Raw genomic sequence first — 16,483 nt, forward strand, 5'->3', positions numbered from 1 at the left:
GGCAGACACGTTCTGTACTTTTAAGATTAGGCTTAAAACTTTAGTTTGTCCTAAAGCTTCCCTTAATTATGCTGCTATAGGCCCAGACTGATGAGTGACCTCCCATGATGTACCTCCTGTCCTCTCTTTCTCTTGCCATAAATTTATATGCCAGCATTGCATGTTATTAACTTTGTCTCTTCTCTCTCCTGTAGTTTGTGTTTTGTTCTTTCTGCAGGTATCTCTGACGCCTCACCATCTCCTCTCTGTTTATTGTTCTCTTGTACATTGTTTGTCTGTTGTCTCTGCTATCCTTTTCTCTCTACCCTAACCCCACCAGTCAGGCAGATGACCACCTTCCCTGAGCCTGGTTCTGCCGGAAATTTAGTTTTCTTCCCACTGTTGGTAAAATGCTGTGAGATGACTTATGTTGTTAATTGGTGCTATATACAGTAAATAAAACTGAATTAAACTATCATTTATTCATTTATTATAATGAATGCACATGCTATAGATTGTTTTCAGCTGGACTATCATCATATTGCTGCTGTAAATACTTAAACTTTGTCTTAACTTGCACATGAAAATAGGCAACAAGTTCAATAGATACTCCCTTGAGTTAATTTTACAGCGACATACAATTGGCTTTTTAAAAACAAATCTATTTCTCATATCCTGTGTTTCATCATTGTCTTGTAAAGCACTTTGAACTGCTGTAGATTTGTTTAATAGTTGATTAACTGATTACAGATTTATATCTTCACATATAACAAAGAGGAGCAAAGAGGACAGATGGTAAATGGAAGCCTTCCTCTGATGGTTTTGATCTTTTCATGGGATTTGTTAACATTAAGAAAAAATATAGAAAACACGTCTTATCCTTTAAAGTACATTTTTCTGTCAGGATCTTCAGACCACAATCATCTGTTAAGCTTCAAGATATAAGAAACTATTTCTTGTTGATGGTTAATAATTCATTTTCATTAGTTTAGAGGTGTAGAATTGGTGCAATATTCCAGCATTGGGACCTCTTATATAGCGTTATGTAATAACTGTTAGCCGTAGAAACATATATAGTCACAGTCCAACGTGGAAAACTCCACCCATCTGGCACTCTGAGGCGGCTAAAACAAACACTGTGAATTATTTGCAGATTCTAGCCCATCAGATCTTGACATATGGACTCTGGAGTCTGAGGAATATTTCAGTTTAAGAACCCAGGATGAGAATTTACTGACCTCCTCCAAAGAGCAAAAAGCGTGCCATAGAGAGGAATGGGATTTCCAGCTGTGGCATTAGATTAAAAGGACTAATCCGTGAAATAATTATACACTGCACAGATTGACAACTTTCTCCTATCAAACAGGTATTTAATAAAACACGTGAAAAGTTAATTTGTTGAATGAAATCACACGGAATTGGAATTATACAGGTTGGAAAGTTCAAGTAAACCACTCTTGATAAGGTGTCAATCTGTGCCATGTTAGTAGAAATGCTATAAAAAAGAAAAGTAAACCTCCACACCAGGCAACCAGGAGTTTAAATAGAATAAAATAACCCATTCACATGCTGCACATCATAATAATATGATATTTAAAGAGAGGGGAAAGGTTAACTAACTAGAAAGAGGAGCTATATGGTTATTTTCTACCCCGACAGGAAACCCACTGTCAAAACTACATTGACCAGACGGACGGTGGGCGGTGGACGGTGGGTTTTCCCGCGACAGTGTACCTTCCACCGGCTGAAACATTAACCTTTGGCCTGGGGACCTTCTCGGCTGCTCGCTTTTTCAGACGTCTGCAACAGTGAACAGCCAGATTCCATCACATACAGGAGAGACACTACATCCAAACGTACACTTAACCCAGCCACATATATGAACACAAACACGTACAATGTCTCTGGGCTGCACACACACGCGTGTTTAAAGTACCGGAGGGTCGGTGGTGAATAACATGTCTGACATTCCACAAGTATCCAAAATATCACGTTACAGACTTCAGGTCACCAGAGTCTGAGCACAGAGCGTTCAGAATTTGGTGCTGTGGTGGTTATTGTTATCTAGAAGTTCATCAATATGGTATTTATCTGATTTTAATTGCCCATTCAGTGACAATGTTGTGCTTTTAAAGCCAACAAAATGTGTCAGATTTCTCTACAATGCTGGCTTTTGAGTTGAACATATTTCTGCATTTTCTGCATCATCTAATGGATGCATGTAGGTTCATGTGGCAACACGATGCATTCAGTTTGTTTGCTGTAAATTCACGATTTAATACAATAGCATTACTAATGTGCAGCTCAACAGGTTTACAGATATAATCTCAGGTGAGAATCTGTATCAGAGAGAATAAGGTCAGGAGAAGAATTGGTGAAAGGAATATCATTTTAAATTAGTGCTGTCAAACAATAAAAATTTTTAATCAGATTAATCACAGGATTGCTGTGGATTAAATTCAATTAATCACAATTAAATATCATTCATTTTTAATCTATATTAATCTTGTTTCTCATGTACATATCTATATATATATATACATATATATGTTTAGCATCTTTCATGTGGAGTTGCTTGGTTCTGCCTCTACTGGATCAACTGCCCATTTGTGCATGTGTGGTGGCATGCGCAACGGTAAGCCCGGGGATTTTGAGTCATTCTGCGCTGCAGATGGGTTCATTGCATTAAAATTTTTAATCAGATTAGTCATGATGATGGATTAATCCGCATTAACGCGTTAATTTTGACAGCCCTATTTAAAATCCCAAACTCTGAGGTGTGTGTGCAGCATCAGTAACCACGATTATGCAGCAGGTTCAAAGAGAGCCACCTTCAAAACACTGAAAACTCTGAGTTTAGCTCCATATAACTCACTAACCCTTCTATCTCCCTTAGTCTTACACTTCTCTGATTCATATGTGCCTGCTTTGCATTTATTTGTATATATTATATGTATTTATGATGACCACACACCACTTACACAGGTGCTTTTTAGATGTATCTTTTCTAAACTTTGAAACACGGACAACCTGTATGAGTTTATAATGATTCATCTTTTTGGACAAGTTTGCTAATGTCACTCTTTTTAGACATATAGATAGTAACATAGATCTTTATCAGCATATCTTTATGAAACTTGAAAGATCTACATAAGTTTGTCAATGTTCATGTTTTGGGACCTCTATTTCTGAAGCGTTGACGGTTTGACGTGAAGTAATACCTAAGCTTGGATTAAAGTTCTGCTGCACTCGCACGCCGAGAGGACAATCAATCTGACTCTTTCTGTACAGTACAGTGTGCAGGTTGGCTTCCCTCCAGCCGCGGTTGTCTGTGCATTATGTGACCAACCATCATTCCAGACTATTCCCCGGAGCCTCGGCTTTCACACACGTCTGAGAGAAAACACACATTTCCCCTCGCACTACTGTGAACCATCCACAGGGCACGAATAAAACGACCTCAGATGGAGCGCGGCCAGGAATGTGTGCAGTCATACTGGAAGGACAAACTGGGAAAAGAATATGGAGGTCTGAGAGCCCACGAAAGAAATCACTGTTCTCATATAACACAGCAGGGTCTGTTCAATCCAGAGGCAAAAACTGGGAATACAGTTATAAAATATGGCTTGTTTATGGTCTGATGTATAAATTAAACCATAAATATTCAATCAAATGTGTCGCCTATATGTACTTTTTCCTGATAATTGTTTAAATCCAGATGTGAAAACACAAACTAGACTGTACTTTCCATTTCCAGAGGCAGTTATTAAACTCTTCAACTTCTTCTGCAAAGTAATGAACAGATGCTGGGAAGGGGAAATAAGTGACCGGACCAAGACACACACAAAAGCATGTCTTTCCTGTTTATCCAAAGGAAAAATAAAAACACACTCGCATGGAAGAAATAAGACATAATCAGTGGCTCAAGCAAACACTTCAGCTTTTGTCCTGAGTTGCAGCTCTGGCAGATGGTGGAGAAAGTCTGCAAACATTCCCCCTCTCATAACCACAGCAAACAGCAGTTGCTATAATGTCCAGTCTTTACAGAACAAAGATTAATATCTTGCTTGTGGTTTGGTCGGAGTGTTGCCACTCTGTTTTACAGCCTGAAACCGTGGGAAAGTCAGAGAGGCTGCAGCAAACGTCTCATCCTGAATGAATGAACAGGTTGCAGCCGCTTTCCTGAGCAGTTTAATTCCCACTGTTGGTCTGTGTATCAAACTTTAAAGAGAAAAATCCAGCATGTTTTACTGTAATGTTGGTTTAATGTAATAAAAAGTTCACAGGTGGCACGTTTGTTGTTCCAAATGCATGACATTTTGGGAAATACATCTACTGGCTTTCTTGCAGAGAGTTAAATGACAAGATTGGCACCATTTTCATATTTCTTTCTTAACCCTCTGCACCTCAAAACCCACCAGTGGTTTTGCTGTTCTCTGAAAAATCACCACAATTACATCATTTATCAAAGCCAGAAACCGTAAAAACAGAAAAGGATCAACTTTCCTGTGGTTAAACTTGAACTAATCATGTTTGACACACTATTCTGTCGGAAATTTAACCAAATCAAAGCTTTAAATCATGTTTTAATAAAAATTACTTTACTTTTCATGTCTCACTTACAATTTTGCCAAAATTAAATCATTTACATGAATCAGATTCTGTACAAAAGAAAAAATTCTGCGCTCCTTGGTGCAACTGAGAAGTCATCAGTGACTCAGCTATGACCAACAGGCATGTGATAAAAATTCAGAGATTTTATGGCTGAAATGCAAACTCTGCTTAGACAGAGGAGATTGGAGACAAGTATGGAACAGTATTGGTAAGATATGTGGGCATTTAGAAAATGTTGTCTATGTTGATTCCATTTTTTTTTTTCAATTTTAGTAAAATAATTACAATCAGAATCTGAAAAAACTTTATTTATCCCCAAGGGGCAATTAGGTGAATATCAATGACCCATATGATGATTTAGGATAAGGGTTAAATAATCAAACTTTCATTTTCTAAGTGAAATATAGCATCATAACTTTGTTATACTAGTTAAAGGACATGTCTTCCTACTTCTAGCCATGGTTGTTCTGTTTCCATAGAGTTGCAGGACTTGATATTGCAGTGAAAAATGAGCCCACAGTGAGTGAAAGTGTGACAGGAGCAATAAACATCCAAATACTGCTTCAGAGAGAGATAAACTTCAAGTTATCACCAGTAGCCAGCTAGCACTGCTTAGCATAAAGACAGGATGGAAACAGCTAGCTTTGTGGTGGCTATATTAAACTAATTGTGGTGTTATACCTCAACGTTTTTCATAAAATAAGTTAATAATTTGCTATCTCAAGGTTCAAATTTACTGTACAAACAATAGAGTGGCACCAATGTCTCATCTAACACTTGGCAAGAAAGCAAATTCCCCAAAATATCAAACAATACCTTTGTTTAGCCTTGAAGATTCTGAGGAAGAGTTTTGGTGTCAGATATGCACACTTAAACAGTATAAGACTGGAGCTCTTCTACTTTGCTTTCACTTGTTATAAACCACAGCTGCACCGTTGATTTCATTTATTATTCAGGGGTTCTCATATAGTATATAAAGTTGCAGCTTTAACCTTTTCATCCCAGAATTAACGATTGAAGCGACTGACTTACTTGTAGAAGTTCTTGTTGACCTTCCTCTCATGTGGGAATCCCAGCATGCCGCAGACCACGCGGGTGTTTTTGATCGTCCATCCGATGTCGCAGATCTGAGCCCAGCCGTCTTTGTACTTCACCTCCACCACACCTTCAGTGATGGGCATCTTCTTCTTGGCCATGGCAACCACTGGCCGGAGTCGCACTTCCTCTATTTTGTTCTCATCGACATGGGCCTGGACAGACAGATAATAATAACAAAAATTAACAATTATATTTGTTTGTAAAGGACAAAATTACTGTTTACTAGTACATAAATGCATTGTCAGTGGGAAAACTAAAGTGTTTATGAAACTATAGTGAATAACACAGCAGTTTTTGGCAAATTCTTACTACAATTTATGTAAATCTTTCTATAAATCTTCACATTTTCTTTCTTTATATCTTACAGATTTCTCACAAGTCACTCTTTAGCACATTTTGGATGAAATTCATACAGTAGAACATCGTTTGCAGAAAATCACAACCCAGGTTTTCCTCATATTCACACTGACATATCCATGTGTTCACTCATGCACATGTCTTTCATTCTCCTCTATGAGAACAACAGACTACAACACTGTGAGTCACGGCTATAACAGACAGTATTTCAGCTCTAATCTTCTCCCTAACAGCTCATGAGTGGTAAACGTAACTATCTCTGATTGCCAGCTTTACACTGACTCACTTCCGCTCTGGTTTATTTGGAAAAAAATAAAAAATAAGACGGGCTGTGGTCGCAGATTAAAGTCTGGATGCCACATTTGACTGAGTCTTTACTCGCAGCAAACAGACAGAAAGAGGGAAGAGTGGTTATGCATCTGAGAGTCCACCCACTTATTCTTATGAAACTTCTTTATTTTTTTCTTTTAATCCTTCTATGTAACAGAGACACGTCATCCAGTCTTTCAAGTGGGTTACAGAGATCTGAGGACATGAGTTGCCACACTAGCCTTGTTCACCTCGGACCTTTCAGTGGTGCAAACATGCAACATCAAAGAGTGCAAATGGAAAAGAGTGACCGGCTGGAAAGAGCACAGCCAACATCTAACTGTGCTGCCTGAGAGAAAGTTTCAAAATAACCTCCTTTCTAATATGCTACTTACTAAAGGAAGGAAGTTTTTCACAAACACTCAGCTTCAAAACCATTTCGCCAGACCTAACTCCACAGCGCTGCATCTTATTGTCCTCAAGCTTCATATGAGGCTTGTTTGTATTTCTTTAAACCAATCGCAGTCATCCTGGAGGATGTTAAGCTCAGGATGCAGAGATGGTGCCCCTGCAAAATAGTGACGGTGTTTCTGGTAAAACATTTGCATGCAGTGAGGCGATTACTGTGATTAAAATGACAAATTTAACAAATAAAGCAAGCAGGGATGCCCTAACTCATAAAAAATCTTCTTAAAACTTGTAATTCTCAGTGAGAAGGTTGTTCCTCAGAGGTTCATGTTATTTTGATAGATTTTTTTTTTTTAAACGGATACACACAGACAAAAAAAGAGAGAAGAAAGTTGCATGAAATGTCTGGGGGAAAATACCCAAAGCGTACATCTGGAGAGTCAGACTATTGTCTACATAGTCTCGCTTTGCCAGACCATTCTGTGGAACATAATGGTCTAACCTCAGCTCAGTATCATTCTGCTGACATTTAGTACACAATGCTGTGAAAACTGCATTGAAAACAAACCCAAAAATCAGTGCTTGTTTACTGAAAGTACACAGATCTTGTTGCACAGTGTAATTAAACTACTGCCCTTTTGGTTTACCAAACCAAGGTGTTTATATCTACAGGGGGGGGAAAAGCACCCTGGCTTGTTTGTATTTCTTTAAACCAATCGCAGTCATCTTGGGCAGAAGTTAAGCCCAGGATGCAGTGATGATGCCTCTTCAAAATAGTGAAGTGTTTGGTTAATGTATGTGCATGCAGGGAGGCGAACAGTGTCACTAAAATGGCAAACTCCATATAAAAAAACTGCTTGGTTGCGTTGTCACATGGCATAACATTTTCAGCGATAAGGCAGCCGTTTGAAGATTGTTGCTTCATATAGTACAGGGGGATTTGAAAATGGAAAAGATAGACAGGCTTACACTGAAAGTATACATCTAGTGAGTCAAACTACTGTCTACATAATCCCAGCTGAGTCTTGAAGTACCTTTAAATAGCACAACAGTGGGCCATTATCATGGTTAAATATAGCATCATTTACATTAAGAGGATTTCTCAGGAGCTTCTATGAAGAGAAGTGCTGCACAGTCTTTATAATTACAATAAAACTGAAGATGAATTACTGGGTGATACAGGCTCGATCACACATCTCATCAAGCTGTCAAATTATCATGATATATAATTCTATCATATGAATTTAAGCAAAGACAGATAATTTCACAATACTTTTACACAGTTGGATCAAAAACCTACTCATGCAATGATTTTTGCTTTTAAAGACTGCGTCATATCGGGTATAGGATTATAAATTCTCACTCAAACTTGGCTGAGAAACTTGGCAGACTAGAAGCTCAACCAGTCGAGAGGTTGCCGTCTTTCATGCCAAATGTAGGTAAACAGAAAATAGGTGCCACAGTTGCTGTGGGCAGAACCAGCATCATTTTCTTTTTATGGGAAACTATGAAACCACTTCAGTGCAGTTTAATGTAACAAGTATCATTCTTGAATATGCCATATAATTTTTTTTAGCATTTAGTACACAATGCTGCGAAAACTGCAAAGCCCAAAAACCAATGTGTGTTTACAGAAAACACACAGATCTTGTTGAACAGTGCAATTAAACTATTGCACTTTATCCAAAGAATCACTGCCAGGTGTTTATCTCTATACAATTGGAGGAAATGTCAAGAAAACAAAAACTATCTGGAAGCACTTTGGCTAATTGGAAACATGAGTTTGTTTGTGTTTTTGGCTGAACTGTGCCTCTAAGTTTTGCCTGTAATACTCAGCTATATATGACCGCAGCTTCTAACTCACTAAATTTCCAGTTTCAGTGCAGAAGGGCTTTAAACAGTGGCACTACATCACCTCAGGGCAGAGCACTTGGACACATGGTATGGAGCAAAGCTAATCAGCGCCACATGTACGACAACTACAGGTGGAGTTGCATGGACGCATGAAATGTCTTCCATGTGGGTTAAACCTTATAGAGTCTGTAGTCTGTGGAGCAGTAGAAGTGTTTATGAAGTTATAAACGCTTCTTAATCAACTGCAGTTTCACCACAACAAAATTACAAGATCTCTCTTAAATGTATTTCAGTAACTTACATCAATGACGTTTGAGTCCACGAAGCCGGGAATCCTCTCGTCTTTGCACACGACTCCGGCATCTTCGTCGTGGGTGCAGTCGCTGTTGCCCCAGCCGCGAGACTTGCACAGTTCAATGCTCTTCTCACCTCCACCGCACTGAACGTTGTCGAGCCATATTTTACCTGCACAGACAGCAGACTGTCAGTGAGGCTGCAGCAAACAAACAGGTTTGTGGAGAGCTGTTGGTCCATGCCTGGAAGTGACAGCTGGATGCTTCTAACACAGCAAGTTCTCAACAAGCTTTAGCTCAGTGACTAAAATCTAAATGTAATCCAGTCTGTTTTAATATCATTATTTACAACAGCAAGATGGGTTGATAACTTAACAAGATTAACATGACACTTTTTGCAGTTTTGAGGCAGCTGGGATGGCTTGGACATGAAATATGTGGCCGCTGTCGTGTTGTGAGGCTCATGAATGTCTGCAAAATTGAGATTTGAGATATCATCCCTAAACTGTGCTGCTAGAGTAGCTGTAATAGCTACAATATTCAGTAATAATGGATACTTGGAACAGAGGGAAAGTGGGGATTGCTAAGTATAACTGCTAATGTTTCAGCAGTTGAAACATTCATTTGGCAAACGTTTCTGTTGGCGACAACTAAGTTCTGAATATTTTTAACATCCCTAATGTGTGTGCTTATTTAAACCTGTCACTTTGAACAGTATGAATAAATCTCACACTGTGTATAAAACTAGAAACTGGATCTCAGGAGGTGGCTGAAGTCACTCTCACCTTGGCCTTTTCCATATTTAGCGCTGTGGGTCCATCCTGTGGCTGAGACGAAGCCCAGCTGGCGGCAGAGCACGTTGGCGTTGGCTAGTGAGAAGTCGTCGTCGCAGATGGTTCCCCACTCGCCCTTGTAGAACAGCTCGATCCGGCCCTCGTTGTGCTTTCGAGGGTATCCGGCCAGCCTGACCTTCAGCTTCTCGGTCTGGGGCTGAGGGGACGGCGATGGGGACGGTGTCGGCGTGGCTGAGTTTGACGGTGTGGTCTGGGTTAAACAGCAGGGCAACCACAACCCAAACAGAAGGATGAAAGCTAACTGCTGCGGGCGTCTGGACTTCTCCATTAGATCACCTGCACAGAAAGAAAAGGAAAGGACAACATTAAGACGAGTCTGAGACCACATCTGGAAATAAAAAGACTGGTTCAAGTTTTTTTATCTATAGATTCTTCTCCTTATCAGTTTAAGATGTCACCAGCTTATTAATCTAAAAAAAAAAAACATGTGAAACTGAGATAAACCAGCTCCTACAGTCAATAATGCACAGATCCAAACAGATAGAACACAAATAAACCAAAAACTACCATCAACTGACTAGAATACATCTAGCTAAACATTTTTTTATGTGAACACAAAATGCAACAAGTTTCTTACATTAAATATACAATATATGATGCTTAATTTAGAGGATGCTTTCCAGCGTGTACCAAACATTTTGATCATTTATCATTGGGACAGCTTCACATACCCTCGACAAGAAAGTCTGTTTACGTTATATTATCAAACTATTCTTCAAGATTCAAGAGTTGTCATGTGCTCATACAGTATGTGCAGTGAATTACCAATAAGACACTATAAAAAAAATAGTAGAAAATTAGAAAAAATGTCATGTATAATACAGAGGTAGAGATATTAATGCTAATACCTTTGCAGTGATTCAAATATAGATTACATTTTACACAAGATGTGTGCTCTTACTGCACTTTCAGTTAGCTTAAATCCCAGTCTGGTGTGATGACAGAGCAAAATTTGACCCTAGAGATGTCAAAATTCCAATTTTGCTCCTTAAAGAGTCTCTAAATACTCCTGTATATATCGAAGGAATATACTGAGTTGTAATAATATCTCCAATATCCTATAAGAAGACAACTGTGAAGTGGATTCTCATCAGCCACAGCAGTGATGTTTGAATTACATTATAAACAAATCATTCGTGCATACTATTCAAGTCTAATATTTTCTAAACCTCTGCACCTAGAACCCAGAAAGCTCACACAGAGGAGCTGAAAATATGCCCGGCATATGGAAGTATGATTGATGTAACAGTGTCGAGTTGCTGCACCGCTTTGATTCAAACCATCTGCTCGGTGTTGACTTGATGTGTGCGGAGGACTAAGAGGGGACATTTAAACCATCGGGCTGATCACAAAGGCTCAGTGGATGTTTATATTTCTGAAAATTAACAGCTGCTCTGTACAGTTTCATTTACATTTCGCAGCTTTCCGTGCAGGATTTCTAATTGTCTCTGCACTGTTATGAACAATAAGCACATTTTTTCCTTCTGGGTTAACACTTCCCTAATATTTTCAGATACAAAAAGCCAGATTTTCCCTATAAAATGTTCCTCTCTGTACGGCTCTGGTACGTAGAGGACACTGCATAGGCCTGCTATTGATAACTTCAGAGCTTCAGAGCGGGGGGTTGTCCCTCCAGAGACACAAATACAGTAGTGTGATGTGTTTGTACAGAAACCACAAACTTAAGGTGCCCATTGCAAAACATGGTCTGAGACTGACTGCATGGTCTGAGTCCAGCTTCACGCCGTATGGAAGGACACGGGTGTTTACGTAAGGATCTGGTGAGCAGAGACGCTATATACGAAGTCACATAATGTTCTGTACCTTGAACCTTTTCAAATCAGCATTTACAGTTTGATTGGTAGTAGAGGTTAAGATCAAATACAAGCTGCTTATTTACTGAAAGTAAGATGAGAGCATTCCCTGCTAGCATCCGCCGAACACAGGGATTCAATTAAATGCTCAGAGATGAACCTGATGCACACTCTGTCTCATAAAACTGCTGATACAAGAGGGTGTTATAGTATTCTGTTAATTAAACTGCATTATAAATTAAATATCTACCCAGAAACTCACAAAAATATAAACAAAATGTTCATTTACCGACAAAATTGCATCAAATACATCATGATATGGCATTTACTGTGATACAAATGATTTTTTTTTGTTGCAGTTGTTTTGATTTTTTTTTTAAATAAAAGCCCAAACTACCTTGTGACTTAACCAGGTATTTCCAGCCACAACAGTAGATTCAGGTTCCGTTTAAAAAGCCCTGACATAATTTACACCAGCGCTCATCAATCACAGAGGGAGGACAAATTTGGAATGACTTCTACATAAACTTCAGCAGCAAAGTTACACAACATTTTTAAATATGGATGAGGATTAAACTGTACACATGTTTTATCACATCTTTCTCATTTTGATTAGAAGCAACAAGCTGCAATCCATTCTCTGTTAATAAATAAAATAAACTAAACTGAAGAGGAAATTACAAAGTAAAGGTTTGTAAAATATGCAGCAGAGAAAGGCCAATGCTCACGTTTATACCCCAACTCATCCATAATAATATACAGACTGCTTCCTGCTTCAATTTCCCTACTGTGCTGGCTATGTTTTTGCATACAGACACCGTAAAATAAAGGAAACATTTTTTAACTGTAATTTTTTTAAAACAATTTACTGTTTGAACATTTCCCTGGGTGTCTTAAATTATAGATAATAGCTAGAAAAATCACAGAAAAAACATTTTAATGTGCATGTTAATTATAAAAAAACTACATAACGTAAATATGATCTAAATAATATAATATCTACGTCAAAAATATGTATTTTAAAAGATGGTAATTTGTTCTTTTACAACTATTTTTACTGTTTAAAAATATTGTTATTTTACAGATATTTGCTATTCAGTTAAATAAAAAATCTGCATATTAAAGATTAAAATAAATAATATTTTAAACTGTTATTTTTACAGATGTTTTCCTGGTTTGGTAAAATGCAGATCATTTTTAGTAATATTGCAGAAAAAAAGTTTCATTTGACAGGTTTACTGTACATAATATCCACATCAAGAAACTGTCTTTTTGCAAATAGTAATTCTTTCTTCTACAATGTGTGATTACAAATTATACTTTTTTTTATTTTATTCAAATCATTTAAAAACAGAATTATTTTATAGATATGTGCTTCTATTTTCACAGTTTCTGAACATCACAGTGCTCCATTCTTTTTGAAAGTATGTTTTCTGGCACCCTTGTTGCCAAATTTTCACAATTTGTCTGTGGATTTTAATTTATTTTACAGTGTGAAATTTTCTTGTGCAAAGATGAATTATTACTAACATTTTGGGTGTGCTCACATTTGGATGAACCTCCAAATAAAGTGTCTTGTGTGTCAAGAGACAAAGTCAATGTGTTTTCAGATCTTAAATATTAATTTGGTGAGAACAACGCAATCATAACTGATGAAGGTGACACTTAAATGCAGGAAAATACAATCCAAGCTGAATTAAATTTAATTATCCAGCAAAGGAGACCATCACTCAGTAACCAGTCAGTGGAAAAGTGAGTGTGGTGATACCTCAACTAGAGAACAAAACTCAAAGACAACAACCAGTTAAATAAATGAACGGATTGTAAAAAAATATCTCCTGACTTTCAAACTGGTGCTTTTGTAATAAGGAACCTCCATCACATGAGGCGCCACATATGTTCCTGTATCTGATTTTAACAAAAAGCCAACCCAAAATTCAAACCAATCCTGTCTCTCTCACACTGCTCTTCCTCTTTCAGCCTCTCACCAGAGCAGCGACTCTTCATACCAATGTGCTCATGGATCAGGTTTTGTGAAAGGCTCAAATCAACCAGGCAGTAGTTCCCCTTGGATCAGCACGGCCCTGAGCCTCCGCATACAGGACTGTTGAAACACTTTTGGTCATCACAAAATCTTACCCCGAGTCACGTTCCCATGAAAACACACTCATCTGTAATTGCTAAATCAGTACCAGAGATCTGTGCTTTGTGGACTGAAATACACTGGCAGAGAAAAGCTCCCTGGGCTAGAAGGAGAGAAGACCTCCCTGCCTTGTTGCTGCATGTTGTTGACCTCAGAGGAACTTAGTGAAACTTAATACTGAAAAGAGTCAACATGAGCCACATCACAGGGAGGCGGATGATGGACAGCAGATGAAACCAGAGATGAATGCTGAGGGATTAGGACAGAGTTCGGAGATAGAAGTTGCTCAACATGGAACTATGTGGTGGTTTAACATTTCCTAGAAATTTTGAAAGTGCACACTGGGTTTGGTGGCTTTCTGGTTCGGTAAAAAAACTGAGATGACAATTAAAAACACCACATTCTGCTCAGAAACTCAGAATATTACAAACTACTTTTGCACTGGGTTCATTTATTAACATTTAACTTATTAAAAAGGGTTTAGTCCATGAAGATTTACTGCATTTATACAAAAAGACACCATCAAACTGAACTTTAATAGACATTTCTCCTATAAAAAGCTTTACTGATGTATTAGTAAATACACTTGCAACTTTTTTGTCATCTATTTTCAGGAATATGGCACCAATTTAACAAATCTCACTAAGTAATTCTGCTCATCCAAACCCACATCAGGACATCACCCCACGCTGGAGGACTCCTCTGAATGCACAGACTCCTTTTTCCATGTCACTATTTATCTTTCCGGCTGCAACATTCCTCACATTTCCTAATCTTCTGCAAACTAAAAGTGCTCAGAGAAGCAGCACATTCTACCAGTTTGAGCGTATAATGATGCAGATGAGCTGGAATTTTTATAAAGTGACTCTAAAGAATAATTTTGCTCCAGAGAGTTGTCAAAATAGCACCAAAATGCAGTTTTAATATGTATTTTTAACATCTTCACTGTAATTTTAGTGTTAAATGCAGCTTGTTGCAAGCATCTTATAATTTAGGGAGATTTACCACTTTACTTATCTTGCAATAAGTACAGGTTTTGCAGCTAAAGCATCATTTTACAGTAAATTTAAGTTCTTTTTAGGCAATAAAACAGCTTCTTACCTTATAATGCCAGTGAAGAGGTTGTAACGGTTCCACTGAAGAAGGGAGTGGAGCTGGATCTTGATTTTGGATGATCCCAAACTTCATAAATTAACCCCACAAAGGGAAAAAAGGTTAATAAATATTCCAGTTCTGACGCTAAATCATCTCCTCCATCAAACGCGGGTCCAATTTGCGGAGTAACGGTCCACCCAGCAGCCAATTACTCCTTTCGGCGTTATTGTCCGTAAATTGCCAGCTGTACAGCCTCACCGAGGAGGAGGAGGAGGAGGAGGAGGAGGCTGCAGGACTGGAGGGGGCTGGATTTATTCCCTGGAAAGACACTAACTCTTTCATGGATGGCTGTCTTCCCTTACGAAACTCCAAAAAACGTGAATTTCGCTCGTCTTCAGCGAAATGGGTTAGTAGTAAGGTAGTTTTCCAGTTGCAGAAGTGATTGCAGCCCCTCCACTTTTAAACTTTATTTTTATTTTTTCTGTTAAAAAATTTTGCCACCCTTGTATATATTGTAAATAAAGCTGCTGTAACAATGTAAATTTCCCCTGGAGTGGGGAGAAATAAAGAACTTTATCTTATCTTATCTTAAAACCCATCCATAAAGCACATCTTAACAAGGATATTCAACATACCAAACACATAAAATCCAAACAGTGGAAACAATACTATAGTACTGTCTGTATTCATCCTAAATGTCAGGACTAATTATGATTAAATGTAAACATTTTGGGGTTGTAATTATTAAGGTACAAGACAAGCTAAAGCACGATTTTGGGCAGTCGTATATTTGCATGTTGTAACTACTAAAAAGCAGCTGTAAATGTATATTGAAATGAACAGTACAGCTTCAACATAAAGCTGTAAACAAGTGTCTTATCTATAAAATATACTTACATTGCTGTGGAGGCGATGGGTTTATCAACAGGAACTAGCAAGCTAATGCTAAAAGGGTTAAAGACACAAAAATACCACACTATAACACCTAAAATTCGCCCTTTCTGTGAACTTAACTTCAAATTAAATTTCTTTAGTTGTGGAAAATACGCTTATTCACTTTCTTCCAAGTTAACCATAGCTAAATATGACTTAGCATACCTTCATGGCAAATAAAAAAAAAATGTAGCGTAACGTCCGCTAGCGGCTAGTCGGTTAGCTTAACAGTTTAGCATAAGACCAGAAACGGCTAACATAGCATATCTGAACTTAAGAAAGTCAACCTACCGGTACCTTTGAGCTCACTTTTGAAAGACATTTGTTTAACTTGCATATGAAACTAACAGAAATACCGTCATTTGCCGTTTTATGAGGATTATATGTGAGCTACTTCTAAGTGGTTCTGGCTAGTGACCTAGTAACTGCTATGCTAAGTTAGCCGGCTGCTAACTGCAGCTAGTTAAGATACTTTCTCTGGTTCATTCCATCTAAAATCAAACTTCAAGAACAATTTCTGCCGGACCATCTCAGCCTTGGTTGATTTTTATGTATTTATTAAATTAGGTATTTAAAATAGTGTTTGTCAATTTGTAGCATGATATATAATACTTTCCAAGAGTTTTTTTTTTTTTTTTTTTTTTTTAATTGTCCAACTTTTAGCACGTTTGTTTTAGCACACTGAAATTCAAAGTTATGTTTAAGTAACAATATCTCAGGAAATATTAAAGA

The 16,483-nt window shown here is 37.9% G+C and overlaps 1 protein-coding gene across 4 annotated transcripts in view; it reads right to left on the minus strand.

Moving 5' to 3' along the window:
• loxl3b (lysyl oxidase-like 3b) overlaps positions 1-15,076 on the minus strand; it is a 37,604-nt gene extending 22,528 nt beyond the window's left edge. For 2 of the 4 annotated variants that reach the window (XM_035958199.2, XM_035958197.2), the window contains exons 1-5: positions 14,825-15,075; positions 9,698-10,042; positions 8,921-9,084; positions 5,626-5,843; positions 1,714-1,779 (exon numbers count right to left, since the gene is read on the minus strand). In XM_035958199.2, the coding sequence (XP_035814092.1) occupies positions 1,714-1,779; positions 5,626-5,843; positions 8,921-9,084; positions 9,698-10,034 (785 nt within the window). In that variant the 5' untranslated portion in view covers positions 10,035-10,042; positions 14,825-15,075. Of the gene's footprint in view, positions 1-1,713; positions 1,780-5,625; positions 5,844-8,920; positions 9,085-9,697; positions 10,043-14,824 lie in introns of all 4 variants that reach the window. The other 2 variants (XM_035958198.2, XM_023292359.3) reach the window with 2 other exon arrangements.
• Positions 15,077-16,483: the final 1,407 nt, after the last annotated feature.

This window comes from Amphiprion ocellaris, chromosome 20, assembly GCF_022539595.1.
Source record: "Amphiprion ocellaris isolate individual 3 ecotype Okinawa chromosome 20, ASM2253959v1, whole genome shotgun sequence".
NCBI classification, from domain to species: Eukaryota; Metazoa; Chordata; class Actinopteri; family Pomacentridae; genus Amphiprion; species Amphiprion ocellaris.